This window comes from Portunus trituberculatus, chromosome 48, assembly GCF_017591435.1.
Source record: "Portunus trituberculatus isolate SZX2019 chromosome 48, ASM1759143v1, whole genome shotgun sequence".
NCBI lineage: Eukaryota > Metazoa > Arthropoda > Malacostraca > Decapoda > Portunidae > Portunus > Portunus trituberculatus.
Genome location: NC_059302.1, coordinates 20,465,458 through 20,490,141, shown reverse-complemented (window position 1 = coordinate 20,490,141; position 24,684 = coordinate 20,465,458). Strand labels below are relative to the sequence as shown.

The following is a 24,684-nucleotide window of genomic DNA, read 5'->3' as shown; positions in this document are numbered from 1 at the left end:
GGATAAGTCAGTGGGAAATTGAGAAGCTTAGACTAGAATACTGGATGCATGAAAAACAAATGCAACTACAGGCAGAAAAAGCGAAAGAAATGCAACTACAGGCAGAAAGAGAAGCGAAACAAATGCAACTACAGGCAGAAAAAGAAGAGAGAGAATTACAAGAAAGACAAATGCAACTACAGGCAGAAAAGGAAGAGAGAGAATTTCAGTTACAACTTAAAAGGCAGGAGAAAGAGTTAGAAATTCAGGAGTTAACCCTACAAAATGACGCTAAGTTTAGAGGGGAAGAAATAGATATAAAGAAAAAGTTGCCAAGCTTTAATCCTGCTACAGCTGCTCCGCTAGTTCTCCCTTTTGATGAATCTGATGTTGACGGGTCATTTCGCGCCTTTGAGAGCATTTCTAATAGGAATAAATGACCCAAGGATCAGTGGGTGTCTCTCCTTGTCCCCAAGCTAGTAGGAAAAGCTTATAGGGTATACAACGGCCTTGTTGATGAGGTAGAGTATGAAGAAATCAAAGGTAACATTCTAGACGCCTACTCTATCACTTCTGACGGATACAGACTACAGTTCCAAAAGTATGTGAAACCAGACTCTCACACCTATGTTGAATTTGCTAGTGAGAAACTAAGACAATTTAAGAAATGGTTAGCCGCCCTTAACATTACCACCTTTTCAGAGTTGCTCAATCTAATGGTCCTGGAAGAATGAAAGAACAAGTTACCCTTTAATATTCTGAGGCATGTGGAAGAACGGGGAGAGAGTGATCTTATGTCTTCCGCTAAAGTGGCTGATGCCTTTACTTTGTTGATGGGATCCCTGGGTAGTAGAGGTCGTGGTTCACTATCTAATGTTAGGTCCTCCTTTGGGGAAGGTTTTGGGGGTGCGGGTGGTAAGCCAACCAGATTCTCGCCAAATGCATATAATTCCCCCTGGTGTACATACTGTAAGAAACCAGGTCACACGATCCAAAAATGTAGACATCCAAATTGCACGACCTCTCAACGTCAACTTTCTTTTGTGGCCCCTAAACCTAACACCTTTGAGAACAAGAAACCAGTGGCCCTAGCTAACCCTGTCAATTCTCCTCTAGAACTTTATGACTTGTACACGTATCAAGGTAAAGTGTCCCTGACTGATGGTAAAGACAAAGCAATAAATGTCAAGGTTCTGTGTGATACAGCTGCTGCCCAATCCATCTTAAGAGATGTCATCCCTAATATCAAACAGGCTTTCACTGGGGAGAAGGTGATCTTTACAGGTCTCGAATCACAGCTCTCCTATCCCTTGGCTAAAATTAGCTTACAGTGCCCTTTCATTTCAGGAAAGGTTGAGGTAGCCATCAAACCTGGTGAACTGCCAGTACCGGGGGTACATCTTGTACTGGGTAACAATCTTGCGGGTAACTTGGGTGTTCCAAACTTAATTGTTCTTGATTCCCCCTTAACAGAAAGTCCCACTAAGACCCTGGACGAAACATCCACTCACTTCTTTCCAGTGTGTGCAGTCACCAGGTCTCAGTCCAAGTCCCCTGCCCTTTCATCACCTCCTTCCCCAATGACTGCCTCTACTGACAACTTGTACAATAACATCATTTCAAAGGAGAATTTGATTAATGCTCAGGAACAGGCTCTCACTTTGGCTAAGATCAGGCATGTTGCCAGTGAGACAAAGGATATGTCTAAATTGCCTTGTTTTTATTATCAGGAAGGAGTCCTGATGCATGCCTACAGACCTCCTGAACTGAAACAACTAGACACCTGGTCAGAAATTCATCAAATTGTCATCCCCTTGTCTGTAAGACCAGTCATTATAGAACTAGCTCTTGACGGATTGTCAGATCATCTAGGCATCCAAAAAACCTACAAGAAGGCTCTTCAACATTTTTTTGGCCAGGAATGAAAAAGGATGTGTCACACTATGTAAAAACATGTCACATATGTCAAATTGTGGGTAAGCCTAATGAACGCCTTGTGCCAGCTCCTCTGACGCCTATTCCAGTTCAGACAGAGCCCTTCGAAAAGATCGTTCTGGACTGCGTAGGGCCCTTACCCAAAACCAAACGAGGGAATCAGTATTTGTTAACCCTCATGGATCCCACTACCAGGTACCCTGAAGCATTCCCTCTTAAGAACATCACATCAAAGACCATTGTAAAACATCTAATACATTTTTTCACCTCAGTAGGAATTCCAAAACAAATTCAGTCAGACAAGGGTAGCAATTTCACTATAGTCCTGCTCCTCTAACAATGTGGATTGGGTGCGGCTTGTTGGGGAATTCCCGCTGTACAGTGGTGAAGCATGTCTCATAGCCAGTGATGCAGCAGAGTTCTAATAGTAGTAAAACTTTAGCAAATATGGTCAGCAAATATACATACGCATTTAGCCTTAGTATTACAACGTATGAGAGAGCAGTAAACTTATTATTGATAATATATTCATAAGCCTGGCAAGAAACGTGGCATACATATTTTACAGTGTTGCTAAAAAAATATATAATATACTTATAAAGAGGTTTCCTTGCGGTTTGGGATGAGTAAATAGTTCCATAGTTGTAATTAGATTATATCGTGAAGGAAAGTACTTTAAAATAAGCTGACATAAGTAAGAAAAAAACTACATTCAAATCTTCACGGCAGCAACACCAATCACGCCCGCCATCCATACAGGTGATGGGAGGTCAGCTGCGGTGTCCTTGACCAGGAAGAAAGAGAGGGGGAGGAAGAGGGAGGGGTAAGAGAGAGGGAGGAAGAGGAAAGGGGGTAGACAACGAGGGATTAAAGGTATGGCAGCGCTGTCCTCCCGCTATTTCCCATGGGGGCCGCACCCAATCCACATTCTTAGACGAGCAGGACTATAGCAATTTTTTCCAACAGATAGTGAATGAGCTAAACATCGACCATGTAACCTCCTCAGCTTACCACCCCCAATCCCAAGGCTGTCTGGAGCGGTTTCACCAAACATTAAAATCCATGATGAAGAAGTATTGCTTGGAGCATCAAGGAGACTGGGATGAAAGTATCTCTTTCCTTCTCTTCGCTTTAAGAGAATCTCCTCAAGATTCTTTAGGTTACTCCCCTTTTGAATTACTCTGTGGTAGACAGATCAGGGGGCCTCTCAAAATATTAAAGGATCAATGGTTTACTCAAAATACTCCAAGCCGCAGTGTGTCTGACTACATCAGAAGTCAGATCTTTTGCTAAATCAAACTTCCTCAAATCTCAAACTAAAATGCAACAAAATTCTCTTCCCAAATCTGTCATGAGAAGTTTCAAACCAGGAGACAAGGTTTTACTTTTTCTCCCCACTCCAGGCAATGCTCTTCATAGTAAGTTCATGGGACCTTATGTTGTGGCTAAAAAATTAAGTCCATTAAACTATGTGGTCCACACTCCTGACCATCGTAAGGATTCCCAACTAGTTCATATTAACCTAATGAAACCTTAGCACTCCAGAGAACCAGAGGACGACTTGTCTCGCACTGTACCTGTATGTCTGGTAGGGAAGGAGTCTGGTCCTGTGCCCCCTGAGGAAATGTCCGACATTGAATTCCTCTTCTCGTCACCTAAAGGACGCCCCTCAAACAGCCAAATCATGTCCAACCTTGATGAGGTTTTTTTTTTCTTAACACCTTCACAACAGTCTGATCTTAAAAAGTTATTGCTAGACTTTTCAGAAATCACAAGTGACCTTCCAGGACTTTGTACTACTATCCAACATGATATAACATTAATATCTAATGACATCAAGCCTATAAGACAACCAGCCTATCGCATTTCACCCATTAAAAGAGACGATGAAAAAAGAGGTAGACTATCTGCTCCGTCATCACCTTGCAGAACCTAGTATATCCCCCTAAGCTTCTCCCTGCCTGTTAACATCTAAGGCAGATGGTAGTAGTCGATTTTGCACTGACTACAGGAAATTAAATAAAGTAACGGTACCAGACTCCTACCCATTGCCCTTGATAGAGGACCTTATAGATAGCATAGGAGTAGCCAAATTTGTAACCACTAAAGATTTACTTAAAGGTTACTACCAGATTCCCCTCTTGGACGAGGCCCGAATAATATCCGCCTTCATCACCCCCTTCGGGCTATACCAATACACAGTGATGCCCTTCGGCTTATCTAATGCTCCCGCCACCTTCCAGAGGGCTATAAATTACATCACCCAGAACTTGGAGGGAACATCTGCCTATCTGGACTACCTGGTGGTGACTTCGGACAACTGGGTGACACATCTGACCCGTCTCTGGAGGCTGATGGGTCGGTTGCAGAAAGCCGGTCTTACAATCAACCTGGCCAAATCCACCTTAGGGAAGTCCACGGTGGTCTACCTGGGACATGAGGTGGGGAACGGCAAGGTTCGCCCCAAGAGAGCCAATGTGCCCTACCACTAGCAAAGCTCTCATGAGGTTCTTGGGGATGGCTGGTTTCTACAGACGATTCTTTAGGAACTTCTCCACCCTGGCCACCCCCCTGACGGACCGTCCTTATCAGCACTTCCGTACCCTTCCACTGTGACCAAGCCTTTCAACATCTCAAGGCGTTCCTCTCCTCGGAGCCAGTGGTCTGGACGCCAGATCACTCCCACCCTTTCCATCTACAAGTGGACGTGAGTGGAGTTGGAGTGGGTGCTGTCCTCCTACAAGCGGACCCCACAAGCAGCATCCTCCATCCCATCACCTATCACTCTGCCAAGCAGAAGAAATACCAACTCAACTACTCCACCATCGAGAAGGAGGCTCTGGCACTCGTCCTGGCGCTCCAACATTTTGAGTGCTACCTTCATCCTGATCCTCAAACTACGAAGGTCTTCACCGATCACAACCCTCTGGCCTTTCTTCATGCCATGAAGAACCGAAACCAACGCATTCTTAGGTGGGCCTTGTTAACTCAACCCTTCAACTTGGAAGTCCACCATATCAAGGGGATGGACAACATCATCGCCAACGCCTTATCAAGATCTCCCGTCTCACCTCCTTCATGAGCCCATTACGGAGGTTTTAGGGGGGAGGAAATGTTACGGCCCGTCCATAACATACTCCACTACCATCACCTCCTCCGTTTGCTACCTCGTTTGCCACCTCTCCACCTCCCCTTCCACATCACCGTCTCATGAACCTTCCACGTCACCGTCTCATGAACCCTCCACGTCACCGTCTCATGAAGCCCCGCTATTGTCCCAAAGTTGGATTCACGCGGCCCCATTCGACTCAAGCGGAAGTGTTAAGCAAGCTCCCTGATTTCTGGACGTCAGTCGAGGTCAAGGCCTCAACCAGTGAACATAATGCCTCCTGGACTACCGTGGGATCCACCTCACCCTGCACTTCACCACTGCGACACCTCATAAGTATCACTTCCCCTTGTCCCGTTTTTTCCACATTGCCTCCATATAGGATTAGTATTATTGTTAGGCATTAAGTTGGGTTCTTATTGTTGTATTTATTTCTGTTATATATATATATATATATATATATATATATATATATATATATATATATATATATATATATATACAGTAAGGTCTCGGTTTACATCAGAGTTACGTTCCTGAAACATGACGTAAGTCGATTTTGTACGTTACTCAAGTTTCTGTACATTTCAATGCATATTATCGAGTTTTCAACCAATCATTGTTTATGGTCATTCAGGTAAGTTAAAGGTTATATTGTTATATTATTTACAACTACGTAGGAATATGAAACACAAGTTTGTTTTTGTTGTTGATTAGGGCCACGAACGCGAAGGACTGCAGGTTGCCGAGAGGGGTAGATGCCTGAGGCCGCCAGGAGGGTGGGCAGGTCGAATGTTGTGATGCCCAGGGGGGACAGCTGGGAGCGTAGTGCAGTGCGGTGGGAGTAGAAGCGTGGGCAGCGGGGCAGGAAATGCAATAGGAGAGGGCAATAGGGATCAGCAGACAGGCGCAGACGGTGCAAGTCAGCTGCGAGTGTCGTGTGGCCCAGGCGAAGGCTCCGGAGTTGTTATTGTTGTGATGGGTGTGCGAGCCCTCAAGGTCGTCAACCTCCCCGTTGTCATGGTAACGGGCTTCCCATTTTCTTCCTCCCTCACACACAGCTGCTGCCTCCTTCTCATGTCTTTTAATTATGTCCTCTTTTTCTTGTAGCATAATGGTTTTCCTTTTCTTAGCATCACTGCTGTCACTAAGAAGTTTTCTCTTTGGTGCCATTGAGCAAGATACTAAGAACTTGAGTCAGTAAACACAGAAGTAGGATAACACTCTTGCCAGGGGTGATGGTGTGGTGGAACTGAGGCAGGGTGTTATTGTATTCAAGCGTGAGGCGGGCGGTGTGGCGGGCAACCACCAACAATAACAATAAATCCCACACTTTACGATTTATAAATTTTCAATTTTTTTTAATCTTAAATTGCCTTATAGTGGACTGACGTAACTACGAGTTTGACGTAACTCTAGACCGACGTAACCCAGGACTTTACTGTATATATATATATATATATATATATATATATATATATATATATATATATATATATATATATATATATATATCAGTTTCATGTGTTTCATGTTATATCTATATGTGTATGTCAGTTTCATTGTTATTGGGTTATTAAATAGCTTTTTAAGTGCCCCTTTGCATATCCTCACCAGTTGAACCTGCAGTGTTTTTTTTTTTTTATTGTTATTGTTCACTGGCTCCCCGATGCCAATCTTATCCATTTAACCGGTGAACAGGAAAGAGGACGCCCTTCTCGTGGTGTTTTTTTGCAGCAGGACGAGAGGCCTGAGGCACAGTGTTTCCTCCCTGGGGTTCTCTGCCAGATTTCAACCTTATGGCTTCCGGAGGTCTGCCTTCAGGGGTGCTCAACAGGCTTCCCAGGGGTTCCACCACATGGACTCAAAAAACAGCAAGAGCCGGGGCAGCTCCAGGCCTCGGCAGTAACTCAGGCAAGTGATTATTTTGAAGGTGGTAGACTTCACAGATTCATTGGTGAGTGGTGCAAGCTTACCAGTGATCCCATTATCTTGGATTATGTACAACATTGCCATCTGAATATTAATGTGGAGCTCATCAGACATTTATTTTCGTCTAATCTGGAGTACCGGTTTAGTAAGGTGGAGCAGGATATCACTACTGGTGAAATTCTAAAAATTACTTAAGCTCAAGGTAATTTCTGTCACAGTTAGACAGGCAGAACATGTTATTTCCCCCATTTTTTTGAGGAGAAAGAAGTATGGGGAATATAGGATGGTCCTATTTACTATGGTACTATTTACCAGTTCAATTGTCTCCCTAATGAGGTATCAGAAGGCCCCAGAATTTTCACCAAACTCATGAAGCCAGTTTATTCAGCTCTGAGAAATAAGGGTTATGCTATTACCAGCTACATCGATGACTCCCTTATTTGCAGTAGCTCAAGGGCAGGTTGCCTGTCATGTGTGCAGGACACTATTGATCTTTTGAAGAAACTGGGGTTTTGTATTAATGAGGATAAATCAGTCTTGGTCCCAACTCAGCACATTGAGTATTTGGGCAATATTATTGACAGTGTGACCATGAAAATTTTTCTCCCAGTTCGCAGTGTTGACTTTAGTGCAAGCTTGTGAAGCACTTATGCGCAAAGATGTAGCTCAGATCAGACAGGTGGCTCGTGTCATTGGCCTTTTGGTTGCAGCCACCTCAGCGGTCGCACTTGGTAAACTGCACTACAGGGTACTTTAGAAGGCCAAAATTGCAGCATTACAGCAAGCCCATGGGAATTTTGACACGATGATAAATATTTCAGAAGATATGAAGACCGAACTTCTTTGGTGGTGCACTAATGCAGCCACCCAGGAAAGGGACATCTTTAGGTCTGGTACTGACATTGAGGTGTTCACAGATGCATCCTCAGTAGGATGGGGTGGAAGCCTACACCTGCAGTCTACAGGTGGTAGTTGGTCATTGGAGGAACATTCCTTGCATATTAATTCATTAGAGCTTAAAGCAATATTGTTCACTCTGCAGGCATTTACACAGGAATTAAGCAACAGGCATGTTAAGGTGTTTTGCGATAACACTACGGCGGTTACTTATGTTAATGAAATGGGTGGCACCAAATCAAAATCATGTAATGACATTGCTATCCTCATTTGGGACTGGTGTGTAGCTCACAATGCATGGGTTATGTGTTCCCACATCCCAGGAAAAGACAACCTAGTGGCTGATGCAGCATCCCGCAAACTTAACTGCTGGCATGAGTGGAAATTGGACGTCTCTACTTTTAGATTGCTTTGCAATGTCTGACTCCCCCTCTATTGATCTTTTTGCATCACGCCTTAACAGACAGATCACCCCATTTTGCTCCTGGAAACCCGACCCAGAAGTAGAATACTATGATGCCTTTTCACTCAATTAGTCGAGTTTTCCACTTCCTTACCTGTTTCCTCCGTTCTCATTTATTTCTAGGTGCCTCCAGAAAATTCAGGCAGAGCAAGCAAAGGGGTGGATCGTGGTTCCTTTTTGGACGTCACAGTCTTGGATGGGCATGCTTCTTGGCATGCTAATCAATCACCCCAGGCTGATAAGAAAATCGAAGGACATCCTGACGCATCCCTCCTCGGCAGAGAGTTATCCTCTTATGGGTCACACTCACTTGATGGCTTGTCTTCTGTCCGGGAATCCCTTCGAGCACGAGGCATTCATTCAGATAGTGCGAGGATCATCATGGCATCTTGGAAGCCAGGCACAGAGAATCAGTACCGGACACATTTCAAGAGGTGGTCACAATTTTGTGGTACAGGGGATATCAATTCCCTTAATCCCACTGTGCCAGACATTATCAACTTCTTGACGCTTTACTTTACCAAGGGTTTGGGTTACAATTCCATTAACACAGCGAGAGGGGCCTTGTCCTCGTTGGGCATTTTGATGGATGGATTTCCAGTGGGTCGCCACCCACTTGTCATTAGATTTTTGAAGGGGATTTTCAATCTACGGCCACCAGCACTATGGTATAACAAGACATGGGATGTCTCACTGGTGCTTAAAAATTAAGGTCCTGGTATCCCCTTACACTCACTCTCACTAAAGGAACTTACCTTTAAGCTAGTTATGCTGATGGCACTGACTCAGGCTGCTAGGATTCAGACCCTTCACTTACTTATTTTCTGTGGCATTGACACGGCAGAATCTTCCATTACAGTCCAGTTGGGGGATAACATTAAGCAATGTAGGCCTAATTTCAACATTTAACGTATTACTTTCACACCTTACATGAAGGATGCTAGCCTTTGTGTGTGCGAGACCCTGCGGGCTTACATTCATAGAACAGCGAAATTCAGACACAATCTCTCACAGGGGGACAATAAGTTAATCCTAGGTTTTGTGAAACCACATAAACCTGTCTCTAAGGACAGCATCGCTAGGTGGATTAAGATGATGTTGGGCATGGCTGGTATTGATACCAATATTTTCACTGCAGGCAGTGTCCAACCGGCAGTGGCTTTAAAAGCAAAGGCTTTGGCAGTACCTGTCAACGTGATCATGGAGAGGGCTGGTTGGACTCAGAAGGCCATTTTTGCTAGATTCTATGATAAACAAATTGTTCCAGGTTCAGACCCTTTTCAGGATGCTATTTTGCACTTTGACCAGTAAGGTTTTCTGTGGATTTTATTTTTTGGACTTAGGTGTGTACTTATGTATTCAAGATGTATTTATATTTTATTTTTTTGTCATGACTTGATCTCTTTGTTGGGGATGACACCTCAACCCTTGGAAGGTTATGGTGGCACATGGGTATTTTGCAGAGGCTATTTGGTTTGTCAATTCCTATGTCACTTCTGGGTTGTTTATGCACATTAAACTTTGTGTAATTCACTGTTTGATCTGCTGCAGTCTCTGACGAGACAGCCAGACGTTACCCTACGGAACGAGCTCAGAGCTCATTATTTCCGATCTTGGGATAGGTCTGAGACCAGGCACACACCACACACCGGGACAACAAGGTCACAACTCCTCGATTTACATCCCGTACCTACTCACTGCTAGGTGAACAGGGGCTACACGTGAAAGGAGACACACCCAAATATCTCCACCCAGCCGGGGAATCGAACCCCGGCCCTCTGGCTTGTGAAGCCAGCGCTCTAACCACTGAGCTACCGGGTCGTGTACCGTGTGTGTGTGTGTGTGTGTGTGTGTGTGTGTGTGTGTGTGTGTGTGTGTGTGTATTTACCTAATTGTATTTACCTAATTGTAACATACGGGAAAAGAGCTATGCTCGTGTTGTCCCGTCTCCATATCTATTAATGTCCAGCTTTTTCTTAAAATCATGAATATTCCTTGCGTTGACCACTTCCACGTCTAAACTATTCCATGCTTCCACCCTTCTATGAGGAAGCTATATTTTTCACATCTCTCCTATAAGTGGCCATTTTAGTTTTTTCCCATGCCCTCTCGACATTCTTCCATTCCACATACACAGATCTTCCCTATCCATTTTTCCATGCCAATCATCACTCTGTATATTGCTATCAGGTCTCCCCTTTCTCTTCTGTTTTCCAGGGTTGGAAGTTGCATTCTTTTCAGTCTGTCTTCATAAGTCAAATCTCTTAAGTCAGGCACCATTTTCGTTGCAGCCCTCTGTACTTTCTCTAGTTTCCTTATGTGTTTCTTTAAGTTCGAGCCCACTGTATTGTTGCATATTCAAGCCTCGGTCTTATCATTGCAGTAATTATTTTCTTCATCATTTCTTCATCTAGATATACGAACGCCACTCTTATGTTCCTCAATAAGTTCAATACTTCTCCAATTATTTTGTTTATATGTCTCTCTGGCGATAGGTCATTGGTAATTGTCACCCCAAGGTCTTTTTCTTCATGACTGGTTTTATGTCTTCATTTCCTATCTTGTACATACTCCTGATTCTTCTTTCACTCTTGCCAAACTCTATTTTCTTGCATTTTGTCGTGTTGAACTCCATTTGCCATGTACAGCTCCATTTCCATATTCTGTCCAAGTCTTCCTGGAGTAGTTCGCAATCTTTGTCACATCTCACTTTTCGTAACAATTTTGCATCGTCTGCAAATAGGCTCACATAACTGGACACCCCATCCACCATGTCATTTATGTAGACTGCGAACATTACTGGTGCCAACACTGATCCCTGTGGAACTCCACTCTCCACCAATCCCCATTCTGATGGTCTGTCCTTAATTATTGTTCTCATTTCTCTTCCTACCAAAAGTCTTCCATCCATTTTAGTAAACTGCCATGCACTCCTCCTACCATTTCAAGTTTCCAGATCAGTCTCTGGTGTGGTACCTTATCAAAGGCCTTTTTTAAATCCAGATATATTCCATCAGCCCAACCATCTCTTTCCTGTATTACATCTATCACCCTCGAATAGTAACATATCAGGTTTGTCGTGCATGAACGCCCTTTCCTAAAACCAAATTGACACTCACAAAGTATGTCATTTTTCTCCAAGAAGTCTGTCCATCTAGTCTTCACCACCCTCTCACACATCTTAGCTACCACACTGGTCTATAGTTCAATGGGTCTCTCTTGTTACCTGATTTATAGATTGGGACAATGTTAGCTCTTTTCCAGTCTTGGGGCACTACACCTTCCCTTAATGAGGCATCAATTACTTCACAAACTTTTTCTGCCAATTGCTCCCTGCATTCTCTTAAAATCCATCCTGATACCCCATCAGGTCCCACAGCTTTTCTCACTTCTAAACTCCCCATCATGTTCTTGATCTCCTCCACCGTTACTTGAAACTCCTTCATAATCCCTTTCTGTTCCATTACCAGTGGTTTGTCAAAAGCAGTCTCCTTTGTGAATACCTTCCGAAAGCATCCATTCATAGCCTCTGCCATTTCCTGGGATCTTCACTGCATACTCCATTTACTTCTAAACTTTCAATACTTTCTCTATTTTTGATGTTGTTGTTCACATGTCTGTAAAAAAGCCTTGGTTGGTCTTTACATTTATCAATTATATCCTTTTCTTGTTTCTTTCTTTCTTCTCTTCTAATCAACACATATTCATTTCTTGCTCTTTTGTAACTTTCCCACTGCTTAATCCGTCTTTTCCTTCTCCACCTCTTCCATGCATCCTCTTTTCTTGTTCTAGCCTTTTCACATCTATCGTTAAACCAGTCCTGCTTTCCAACTTCTCTATGTTGTCTTATTGGTACAAATTTTTCTCACCTTCTTTGTATATTTTTATAAATTCCTTCCACTTTTCATTTGCTCCTTAGCACTCTTGAATTTCATCCAATTTGTCTCTTGAAAGAATTTCTTTAGGTTTCCAAAATCTGTCTTGGCATAATTCCATCTTCCCACTTTATATTCTTCATTTCTTCTAGATTTCTCTTCGTCTATCACCTTGAACTCCAAAACTGCATGATCACTCTTTGCTAAAGGGCACTCCACCCTCATCTCCTCAATGACCATTGGCTCTGTACTAAAGACCAAGTCCAGTCTTGACGATGCTCCCTCTCCTCCAAACCTAGTATCTTCTTTGACCCACTGAGTTAACACATTTTCCATTGCCAGTGTCAATAGTGTATTTCCCCATGTTGTCTCTGATCCTTCCATTGACCAGTCCTCCCAACACACCTCTTTACAATTAAAATCTCCCATCATTATAGTTCGTTCACAGCCACCCAACATTTCTTCCAGACATGTTCCTGTATCACTTATCATTTCTTCATATTCCTGTACTGACCATGCATTTGTCTTAGGTGGTACGTACACCACTATGTAGTGCCTCTTTTTTCCTTCATTAGTTTCTGCTCTGATCTTTAGCACTTCTGCCTTTCCCATACCTTTTTTCACTTGATCCACCTTTATATCTTTTTTAACCAGCAACATCACTCCTCCTCCCATCTTACCTACTCTATTTCTTTTCCAAACGTTATATTTCCTTCTCCAACCTTCATCAGGTCTTCTCCTCTCTCAGTTTTGTTTCAGTAAGACCCACAATATCTGGGTTCTTGTCCCTCAAGTAATCGTTGAGTTCTAAAATCCCCGATATCACTCCATTTATGTTGGAATACATTACATTTCGCTCATATGTAAGTTTCTTTAGTCCTTTCTTGCTGTACTTTTCTGGGTTATGAACCACTTCCTCAGTCTCATATCCAAGATTCTCCAGAAAAACTCTTTCTTCTCCTCTTCTGTCCTCTCTTCATTTTTTTTCAAAGCCTCCTTTCTCAACTCATTTAACATTTCTCTTTCCTTTTCACCGAGATCTCTTCTCAACCAAATCTTCCTTGTTGTTTCCTGCTGGGCTAGCCTCCATGACTTCTCCACCAATTCATCTACATCCTTTTGTGACTTAAGTTTGATTCTTATTGGCCTCATACCTTCTCTTGTGAACTTTCCAATTCTATGGAAGTCCTCTATTTCTTGTACTAGGTCTTTTCCTCCTCCTGCACCACATTAATGATATTATTTATCACCTTTTTATGTTTTCTCTCTCTCCATTTTACTCGGTGTCTTATCCTCCTCCACACCAAATATCACCACACATCTCTTTTTGTCTACAGTTTCCCTCACCAATGTCTCATTTGACTTAATAACCTTCACCACTTTCTCAGCTATCTTCTCTTCTATGATCTGTTGATCTATAATTTCAGCAAGGCCCAAAGTTTTCTCCCTGACTCTTTGATTTCCTTTTCCAGACTTGCAACTTTGTAATTTACCTCCTTTCTTTCCACTTCCTGACTTTTTTCCATTCAGCCTGCTTCTCCATCACTTTTCCTAGAGATTCTCCACATTTTTCGCAATTCACTTTAATTAGCTTAACTTCCTCTTTCAGTGCTGCATTTTCCTTCTTCATATCGGCACAGTCTTTCTTTACATTGTCATAACTCGTTTCCAGGCCCTCATACTTTTCAAACAGTTTTCAATTTTACCTTCTAACTCCAGAATTTTCTTCACATAAGCGCTCTTCTCCATTATTCCTTGAAACCCTGTGAAGTCTGATTCCTCTTTCGAGTTCACGGCCGCCATGTTGCGCAGACGTAAACAAACCAGCTGATGGCTCAAACGCAGGCTACAGTTTATATTTACCTTCACTGGACATTATTTTGCTAATCAACAGTTAACATGACTATATGGAGACGGGACAAACATTACCAGCTCCTTTCCCACCTTGGTTACTCTTAGGCAATGGTAACTGTAGAATTATAGATGATTGCTCTGGAGCTCAGCGACCACCTCCGCCATCGACGATGTCCCGTGTGTGTGTGTGTGTGTGTGTGTGTGTGTGTGTGTGTGTGTGTGTGTGTGCTGTCTCACTCACCCTCGAAGTCCTCAGTCAGGGAGTGCGGTCTGTCTTTTTCCAGTGTGCAGGTTGTTTGGCCAGTGAATCCCTCGTCACACACACACATGTCCCCGTTGATGCAGGAACCATGTCCGCCACAGTGATGTATGCAGGCCGGGCCGATGTACACATTGTCCACAGCCCAGGGTTCTGAGGAGTCCCGAGAGCCATACTGTCCTTGCCACCACCGGAACCTCATCTTCCTGTAAGCAAGAATTGTATTTCTGAGGAGCAGTCAACTCTTGGCATGACAGAGGCAAACACTTCTGCATTTCCTCTTATTTGAGCCATTACTACTCATAATGTTAATTTTTTTCAGCTTCCAAGCACTTGAAAACTTTGAATCTGAAATATCTGATATTGGCTATCCTATTCTATTATAAATTTAAGAGTGTGCCATCTCATTTTCAAAAATGTTTTTCATTCAAACACCAGACTGATGGTGTAAGTAAGCACACATATGGCAGCACAATGGGTAGGAGCTTCTTCTTGGGCACCACCACCAGGAGCACCACTGACAGCAGCAAAACTTTTGATGAATCTAGCATCTACTCACCCACAGATCTGTAGGTCAGAGAGTGGTACAGTAACTCTGGTCCAGTTGAGAGCACTATTGGGGTAGAAGACAGTGGGGGTGTGTAGTTCATGCAAGCAGTTTGTAGTGGGGTCATCCAGAGAGGAGGTGGGCCGCACGGTGTGCCATGTGATGCCAAGATCATGGCTGTACTGCAGTTGCACTGCATGTTCTCGCTGTGTCACGTGCCCACACCCAACTCGCACCTGTGTGAGTTGACCATATATACTTTAAAAGAAAGTCATACCACAACTTACCCATATGCATGGGGAACCATTACGACACACCAATGGTGAGCATAACAACAGTAGCAGGGGACACAAACATTAAGAGGATGGCCAGAGAGCAAGGGAGTGAGTGCACACTATGCAAAACAAGATCAAGAAGCCTGATGTAAGAATATTGTAACACACACCAATAACATTATTAACATTATGTGAAGTCACAACACACATTACACAAGATCATCTTTGAGTCTGCAAATTACAGAAGGTTGCAGAAGTGGGCCTAGACTGGACAAGTGATCTTAATAGCTTACTTTCACCCTTGCATTCTAAGCTCTATGCTTCCTGCCACCTGTGTCTTTTTTCTAACCCCAACACCCAGCACACGGAAGTAAGTCCTCACATCAAATTGCACCACGGAGTGGGTGTCCACCTGTAGGTCTCGGGAGTAGAGCGCATGGTGGCCCTCGCCTGACCCAAACACCAGGCCTCTTGGAGAGTCTGGCCTGTGGTGAACACAATGGTGCATGTTCAAGGATCATCTAATACTTTAATGCATTAAAGAATAATCTTATAGAAATGAGAGGAAACTTGATGCTGCTGCTAAATGGCAACAAGGAAGGATCACAGTGACCCAAACAAACCAAGAAATTGACAAGGGTTTACATGAATACTAATTGGGAAACAGGAAGTGCTTGTAAGCCAAAGAGAAAGATAGGCAGAAATAGAGGAAAAAACATGAGACTACCAATGTGAGGCTGAGTTATGAGTTACATAGACATCAAAAGAAAAAGATAACCATGAGGAAGAGAAGAAGGAAAAAAATAGAAAATGAAAATAATGTAGTAGTGACTTCTACTACAATATTAAAAAAGGAAGAGAAAGAGGAGATCAGAATGTTATAACAGAGCAGCTTCCTCAATATGCAGAAAGGAGGAAGAGAATGAGGAGGAAGAAGAAGGAAGAGGAAGAGAATGAGGAGGAAGAAGGAGGATAAGAATATTACAGAAGAGCAGTTTTCCTTCAAGTGAAGGCAAGCACTCACTCAGAACACAAGTGGCCCACTTCCCCTGTTGGCCAGTCCACCCAGGCATCAGTGGCTGGGAAGTCACTACTGAAGTCATCATAGAGGACATTGGGAGTGACAGGCTGCCCTCCAACAAACAGGTTGTCTAGGGCCCACATGTGCTGTGAGACACCGCCGTGATGAGGCTGCCACACTCTGAACCTTGTGGCGTTAGTGAGTGCAAGTGGGAAGTCTTTCAGGCTGATGGAGATGAAGATGGGCTTTGCTTGAGGGTGGTAGTGTATCTCCTGCAAAACAAAACAGAGTGGTAAGAGATGAGAGGTTAGTAGGCTAGAATAAGAGGAATCTTTTTTTCTTCCTGTTTCTCTTTTACCTTCAGAAGGCCCCATGTTATGCTGCCATCTGTGGAATACTGCACCAGCAGACCGTGGTTCCTGGCATGTTTTGTCTTCCTGTCACTTGGCTTCTCTTTACTGGAGACTGAGGTCTGTTTGCTTCTGCCACCATTCTTTTTATCACAACCGAGTTGGAGCGTGAACTGTACGAACTGACCAGCAGTCATGTCGAGGTCCACAGTGGATGCCTGGCGCAGACCGTCCTGTAAGGGAGGAGCAGTTAGTCACAGAGAGAGCAGTGTTTACAGGAACACATGGGCAGTGTTGCCAAAAACAAGCATCAATGTTGACATTCACAAGTGACATACATTTTCATTACCTTGAAGAATACAAGAGCTGATTTAGACACAAGGACACCACATCGCTGCGACACCTCGGCTCCATGAACCTCCCTCCAGTTACCAGGATGAAGCTCTGGAATGTTGAAAGTATCCAGCAGCTCACAGGGCAAGGCCTCCGCTGGGACACAGAACGGCTCAAAGTAGCCATCGTCACACCTGCAGGAGAACACAGCCATGATGGGGACCCTTACACCATGACTTGCTGCAAACCATGTCACCTCAATACAGATGCCCCTTGTGGCTAGTTGAACTAACTTATCCCAGAGAACCCTCATTGACCACCACACTATTGTAAACTCCTTAAAGAAAGAACTATCTCAGAATTATTACAAACCTGATCAAATTAGCTTCATATTTGCTTCTTTATCTTTTATTTTCTTTAATATACAGGCAACCCACGCTTAACGAACAGGTTACATTCCTAAAAAAACATTCGTTGCAAGAATTTTCGTTAAGCAAACCAATTATAACAAGTTTGACCCCTGACTTGAACTTCCATTGAGAGTAAACAAAACGAGAATGAATCATAGTACAGTAAAAGGTTTAATGAAAGTAAAAATTACAGTTAAACATTTAAGCAGTTTAATTTAATACTAAGTCAATATAATGTACACTAATGTATGTATGTAAGTAACTTTATAATGTTGATGATCTTCAATTAATGAAGGGAAGGAAAGTGGAACAAGGAAATATACTAACCAGCAACCTGTGGAATGTAAACAAAGGGCACATCATTGTACTGCATACAAAACTTATGTACCACATTTCCACAAGGCTTTCTATTTTATCTATTGCAGTCATGAGTTCGGGTGATTCTTTTAGCTTGCAAGGAAGATACGGTCTCACCAACCTTCTTAATAGAGTCTGCTGACTTGAAAATAGTAGAGACAGTAGAGAGAGTCAAGCCATGCTGGCGAGCAATGCTATTAGTTTTCTCACCTCTCTCGTGTCTGTGAATAATATCTAGCTTCACTTCGAAAGTAAGAGACTTCCTAGTATTCTTAGCAATGCTAGGCGACATTGCAGGGCGTTTTGGTGGCATGTTGAACAAGGGAAGACGAGCTGCTGCTGGACTCTGTTATTGTTTTGAACTAAGAGTGGGGAAGGGTAGGGGAGTAAGTGGTGCATGTTTTGTCCACGGGAGGTGCTGGTGTATTCAAAAGCCTGTCGGCTTGCGTGATACAGCGGGGCTTTCAAACTTGGAAAAAACTACCTGGATAAAATTTCGTTAAAGCGAGTTTGGTGTTCGTTATACAAGCAGATGGTAGTAAAAGGAAACGTTTGTTGTAGCGAAATTTTGTTGTGTGAACGTTCGTTAAGGGTTTACCTGTATATATAACTGTCTGCTAGCCTGTCTATCTGTTAATTTGCTTGTCTTTATCCCATCTTCAGAAAGCTGTTTGCTGTACCTGCAGGAGTGGTCCTCAGTACAGTACCCATGACCAGAGCACATCCAGGGGCAGGAGTCACCCATATACAGTTTGTCAATGGCCCAGGATGGCATGTGGCTCCCGGCAGCAGCATCACCACCCTCCACCAAGCGTATTCTTGTTCGCTCTCCTCTAAAATATTAAGGCTAACATCACATTCACCTCAGTGCATCTATCTATTTATTTATATGCTTTATTTAAAGGATCAGAGGAAAAGGGTTTCCTCCACACTCAGCAGTATTAGTACTTCTAGTGATACTGGAAGTTTAACTTTTCACATGATGATTCACATGATGTTATTGCCTAGAGCACAATAGTATTTACATGACATCTTTGGCTCAATACTTTCAGCATTTTAGTTTATACCTAACATTTATTGGCCTAACTAACAACATTTAGTTGGAGTTTCTGTGATTCCCAGCCTACCAGAATGATGATAAAAAAGAAAGAATAAAAAGAAAAAACTCCACAAAAAAATATAAGCAATAAAAAAAACTTCAGTATCCAGATTGCCTTTAACACATTTAGCATCAGTGATCCTGACTAGTAGCCCAAGGTACATCACTGTTCAGCTATAACAAACTGTGTCATGTCATACGCAGTCAGCTTTGGCAGTGTGGCGGTGACTCGCGTCCACGATGGATGGATGGAAGCACTGTAAGTGGATGGCAAGTGGTAAGTGTCACACTCCACATCAGGAGGAGCACACATTTCCTGCACCAGCTGCCAGGTCTTCCCATTATCAATTGAGTATTGCAGCTCCACCACAGAGGGAGTGTTACTCATGCTGCTGCCCCCACCTCCACCACATCCCATCTTAATGTCAAACTGCACTACAGTTGCCCCAGAAGCATGCACATCCCAGGTCTCTGCATATCTAGGGCCTGTGGATGGAAAAGAAGTAAGGAAAGGAGCAAAAGAAAGTGTCTAGTGATTGCTGGTGGTGGTAGTAATCCTAGAGTGAGCCATGTATTTACCTAGTTGTATTGTGAATGTTGTGCCCTGATATGTCACTCAGTATTTGTTGCTGATAGCACTGACAGAAGATGGAGATAGATGGATGAGAGGACATTCCAAAATCACGAAGACTCAAAGTTTGAGGAACATTAAAAGTTTACTTTTCCACATAGGATGGTGGACATCTCAAATGATTTAAGTTAAGAAATTGTAAGAGAAGAAAATGTGCATACATTCAAGGAAAAGTTAGATACGAGTAAAAATAGATATGGAGACAGGTCACTATGAGCCCTGCTCGAACCCTGTAACATACAACTAGATAAATATACACTACCAACTATCAAATTAAATATATATGCTTGAGTAAGGAAGTGACAAAAAGTCACCATGGAAATATACACACAGGCACTGGGAAAGCAAGTACCAGTAGGTCCTGAGAAGAGCATGACAGAGGTATTCCTGTCACATGCTGGCTGGAAGGAGGCACCCTCATGCAGGAACCAGACATTAGGCAAGGAGTCGACATCACCAGCCATGTGTTGGAGCGTAGATGGCAGAGTTTCATTGGCCAGCACCATCACATTATCCAGATGCCAATCAGCACGTTCCTCTGCAACACACACAAGCATCATCTGCCAGCACTGAGGATGTATAGTATATACTTACTACGCATATTTATTTATTGTTACTACTACCACATTCACCATTAGTACTCTTACTATTTCTACTGCTGCGGCTGATGCAGCTACTATCAAATGCGGCTGCTATCAAATTTCTAGTTATTGCATGTATTATCGTAAATATTGTCAACAGTGATAGTTGTTCTTGTGTATGTGTGTGCTGGTGTGGCAGAGTACAGAGACATGAAGCAAAGCAGGAGTAGCTGTGAGGTGCCTAGTGGGACAGGCATGCAAGGTTTGTCCTTGTGGCCGGTCAAATCATGGCAAATATTCAGTTCATTGTCATGTGAATGATGTTTTCCTATTATGAAGGAAGGAGGTTGAAGGAGGAGGTAGTAGACACCTACCGAAACGATAATTTACTCCTAGCGAGATCTAATAGCAGTAGTTCAGGGGGTGCTGTGAACCTTATATTAAAGCTAGTTGTGATTTTGCTGAATGTTTCCCTTTGTGCCTCACAACTCAAAGGGACAGTCACAGCTTGCCCTCTAAAGACAACTCTCCTTTTTCTCACAAAACTACATGCACTTACCACACATACACCCTTCACTTGAAAATAAAAAAAAAATGGTGACTCCAAACCCAGCCTTGGAGTTCCCTTCTGGGGAGGGGACCAGAAATGTCACCAGGTCAGACTCCTCTCTAAAACAATGCTCCCATATGCCTTGACACCTCCCTCAACTTTTTCTACATTATCTTCTGCAACATTCACAGTCTTAGATCTAATTTTCAATCTGTGGAACACCAGCTCTCCTCTACTAAACCTCATCTTCTTTTCCTCACCGAAACACAGTTGTCTGAGGCAACTGACAGTACCTCCTTCTCTGTTTCCTCCTACTTTCTCTATTCTCATTTTTGTTCCAAAGCTGGATGTTGCGTCTATGTACGCAACAACTTAACTTGCTCCCGTGCCCACACTAAAATCTTCTGAGTTTCCCACCATCTGGCTTCGACTCAACAGTCACTCTCTAAATAAATTCATTTGTGCTGTCTATCTCTCCCCTAATTCCTCTGACTATAGTAAATTCTTCGACTATTTAACTTCCAAAGTGGAGCACATTCTGTCCCTCTACCCTTCCGCAGAGATTTCCATTCTTGGAGATTTCAATGTTCACCACCAGCTTCACCTCCCTTCACTGACCATCCTGGTGAACTAGCCTTCAGCTTTGCTATCATATCCTTCATGACCTAGAGCAACTGGTGTAACACCCTACTCGTATTCCTGACTGTCTTGGAGACACACCCAACATTCTTGATCTCTTCCTCACCTCTAATCCTTCTGCTCATGCTGTCACCCTTTCATCTCCACTGGGCTCCTCTGATCACAATCTCATTTCTGTAACTTGTCCTATTTCTCCAATCTCTCCTCAGGATCCCCCACCCTTTTCTCATGCTATACATAATAGAGAGGTTGCCCACAAAAGGTACTTGAGCCTTCCATCTCCTGAATCTCACGCACTTTATATCTCTGCCCGGAATCATGCCAAGTCTGTTCTTCAACTGGCCAAACACTCCTTCATAAACAGAGAATGTCAAAATCTTTCAAACTCAAACTCCCCTCGAGACTTCTGGCATCTAGACAAAAACATCTCCAATAACTTCACTTCTTCATCTTTCCCTCCTTTATTTCATTTTGATGGCACCACTACCATCTCTTGTCTCTAAAGCTGAACTCTTCTCCCAAACCTTTGCTCACAACTCCACCTTGGATGATTCTGGGCTTGTCCTTCCCTCTCCTACTCTCTCTGACTATTTCGTAATGATGTTTTCCATGCCCTTGTTGGCCTAAATCCTTGGAAGGCTTATGGACCTGATGGGGTCCCTCCTATTAATCTCAAAAACTGTGCTTCCATGCTTGCACCTTGCCTGGCTAAACTCTTTCAACTTTGTCTGTCAACTTCTATCTTTCATTCTTGCTAGAAGTTTGCTATATTCAGCCTGTTCCTAAAAAGGGTGACTTCTAATTCTTCAAACTACCGTCCTATAGTTTTAATCTCTTGGTTGTCTGAAATTTTAAAATCTATCCTGAATAGGAAGATTCTCAAACATCTGTCACTTCGCAATCTTCTATCTGATCACCAGTAAGGTTTCCGTCAAGGTTGCTCTACTGGTGATCTACTGGCTTTCCTTACTGAGTCTTGGTTATACTCTTTTAGAGATTTTGGTGAAACTTTTGCTATCATGTTGGACATATCAAAAGCTCTTGATAGAATCTGGCATAAAGCTTTGATTTGAAAACTGCCCTCCTACAGTTTCTATCCTTCTCTCAGCAACTTTATCTCAAGTTTCCTTTCCGAACATTCTATTGCTGCTGTGGTAGACGGCCACTGTTCTAAATCTACTAATAGTGGTGTTCCTCAGAGTTCATCAATGACCTTCTTAACCAAACTTCTTGCCCTGTCCACTCCGACGCTGATGATACCACCCTACATCTTTCCACGTCCTTTCAGAGACGACCAATCCTTCAGGATGTCAACAGATCACGCAGGGATGCCACAGAACGCTTGACTTCTGATCTTTCTAAGATCTCCGATTGGGGCAGAGAAAATCTAGTAGTTTTCAATGCCTCAAAAACTCAATTCCTCCATCTATCAACTCAACACAACCTTCCAGACAACTATCCCCTCTTCTTCAGTGACACTCAACTGTCTCCCTCATCCACACTAAATATCCTCGGTCTGTCCTTTATTCATAATCTTAACTGGAAACTTCACATCTCATCTCTTGCTAAAACAGCTTCCTGAAGTTAGGCATTCTGAGGCGTCTCCACCAGTTTTTTTCGCCCTTCCAACTGCTAACTCTGTACAAGGGCCTTATCTGCCCCTGTATGGAGAACTCTTCACATTTAGGGGGGTTCCAGTCACACAGTTTTACTAGATGGGGTGGAATGAAAAGCTTTTCGTCTCATCAACTCCCCTCCTCTGACTCTGACTTACTACCTTCAATCTCTTTCTCACTGCCAAAAAGTTGCATCTCTTTCTATCTTTTATCTCTATTTTCACACAGCTTTGCTTGATAGGGTGGAATCGAAAGCTCTTCGTCTCATCAACTCCCCTCCTCTGACTGTCTTCAGTCTCTTTCTCACCGCCGAAATGTTGCATCCCTTTCTATATTTTATCGTTATTTTCATGGTAACTGTTCTACTGATCTTGCTAACTGCATGCCTCACCTCCTCCTGCGGCCACGCTGCACAAGGCTTTCTTCTTCCTCTCATCCCTATTCTGTCCAACTCTCTAATGCAAGAGTTAACCAGTACGCTCAATCATTCATCCCTTTCACTGGTAAATGCTGGAACTCCCTCCCTGCATCTGTATTTCCAAATTCCTACAACTTGTCTTCTTTTAAGAGGGAGGTATCGAGGCATTTGCTCCCCTAATTCTGGCTGACGGTTTTGACACTTTTTGAACTCTTTGGAGAGCCAGCGCTCAAGTGGGCCTTTTTCTAACTTTCTTTTTTTTTGCCTTTGGCTGGCCCTCTTCCCTACGAAAAAAAAAAAAAAAGATAGCTGGTGATTCTTTGTCCAAGGGTATAATTTGTACGAAAGCTAGGCTGCTGGATCGTGATCTTATTTCTGATAATACATTTGACTTTAATGATGATTTTAAAGCAAGTAAAGGGTGGTTTGTGAATTTCAAGAAAACAACTAGAATTCATTCTGTCGTGAGGCATGGCGAGCCCCCAAGTCAGGAGTAAACATATGCTATACGTCACTGTCACCAACTTTCACGATGGATGGTGGGAGCAACAGTGATTTCACGGTGTCCGATTCCGTCACCTCTCCCGCATGCCTTACTTCTACACCTCAGGTCTCTCGCCATGTTGCAAGGAGACAACTTTTGAATGAGAGTGGTATTAAAAGGGCTTTGGAATTAACAGTTTCTACAATAATAGAGAGTGAAGGTAGTGATGTTCTGGGCTCTGATACGGATATAGGAGGTTCAACCACCGAGGGGAACATTCCACCACCACCACCAATTCCTATTGTATGTATTTTATATATGTTTATGCAAAAATATACAAATTAGATCACTTTGCAAACATTTTGAGAGAGAGAGAGAGAGAGAGAGAGAGAGAGAGAGAGAGAGAGAGAGAGAGAGAGAGAGAGAGAGAGAGAGAGAGAGAGAGAGAGAGAGAGAGAGAGAGAGAGAGAGAGAGAGGATACAAGGGGCCTGTTATCTATCACTCTAGCCAAGGCCGCTGGACCCGATCGGACACAAGGCCATGTACACCGATGATACCACCTCATTCAGCCTGTGATATATTGGTAACCACAACATCTAGAGACTTCTGGTTTTTTGCATTGCACAGAGGAAAAGTTGTTTGTGGGTAGAACACCATTTGTTCTCACTCGTTTATTGAATTTCCAAGTGTAATCAGTATGTGAATACAGACTTTCTGTCACAGACACCTGTTTTTCATACAAAATATAGCAGTTCCACTGCTCCACATACCTTTTCACCTTTTCGCTGAGAAACCGTCCGCTTTAGTGCTACGCCTGGCAGCACGGCGCTCATTGCTGCCGCCAGCACACTGCATGGACAACCAGTCAGTTATTTCTCGGCGCGCAGAGTGAGTAGACCTGCGTTTCCGCCGCTGTTTCCTTTCTTCCTCGCCTTTTTTTTCTCCTTCTTTTTCCTCCTGTTTCTATAGAGGAAGATTCTAGTGATGTTCCTGTGTCTCCGGGGCGGTCTGTTCCCGTCCTGGAGAGTGTTTTGGCCAGCCATATGGACGCCCCTGCCGGTCCTTCTGC

General features: G+C 43.2%; 1 protein-coding gene across 1 annotated transcript in view; it reads right to left on the bottom strand.

Moving 5' to 3' along the window:
* Positions 1-24,684, bottom strand: part of LOC123498447 (reelin-like) — a 265,988-nt gene that overhangs the window by 112,046 nt on the left and 129,258 nt on the right. The window contains exons 38-46 of the mRNA XM_045245551.1: positions 19,679-19,864; positions 18,896-19,181; positions 18,277-18,429; positions 16,846-17,023; positions 16,505-16,729; positions 16,150-16,418; positions 15,508-15,610; positions 14,863-15,086; positions 14,286-14,509 (exon numbers count right to left, since the gene is read on the bottom strand). Coding sequence (XP_045101486.1) covers positions 14,286-14,509; positions 14,863-15,086; positions 15,508-15,610; positions 16,150-16,418; positions 16,505-16,729; positions 16,846-17,023; positions 18,277-18,429; positions 18,896-19,181; positions 19,679-19,864 — 1,848 coding nt within the window. The remainder of the gene's footprint in view (positions 1-14,285; positions 14,510-14,862; positions 15,087-15,507; positions 15,611-16,149; positions 16,419-16,504; positions 16,730-16,845; positions 17,024-18,276; positions 18,430-18,895; positions 19,182-19,678; positions 19,865-24,684) is intronic.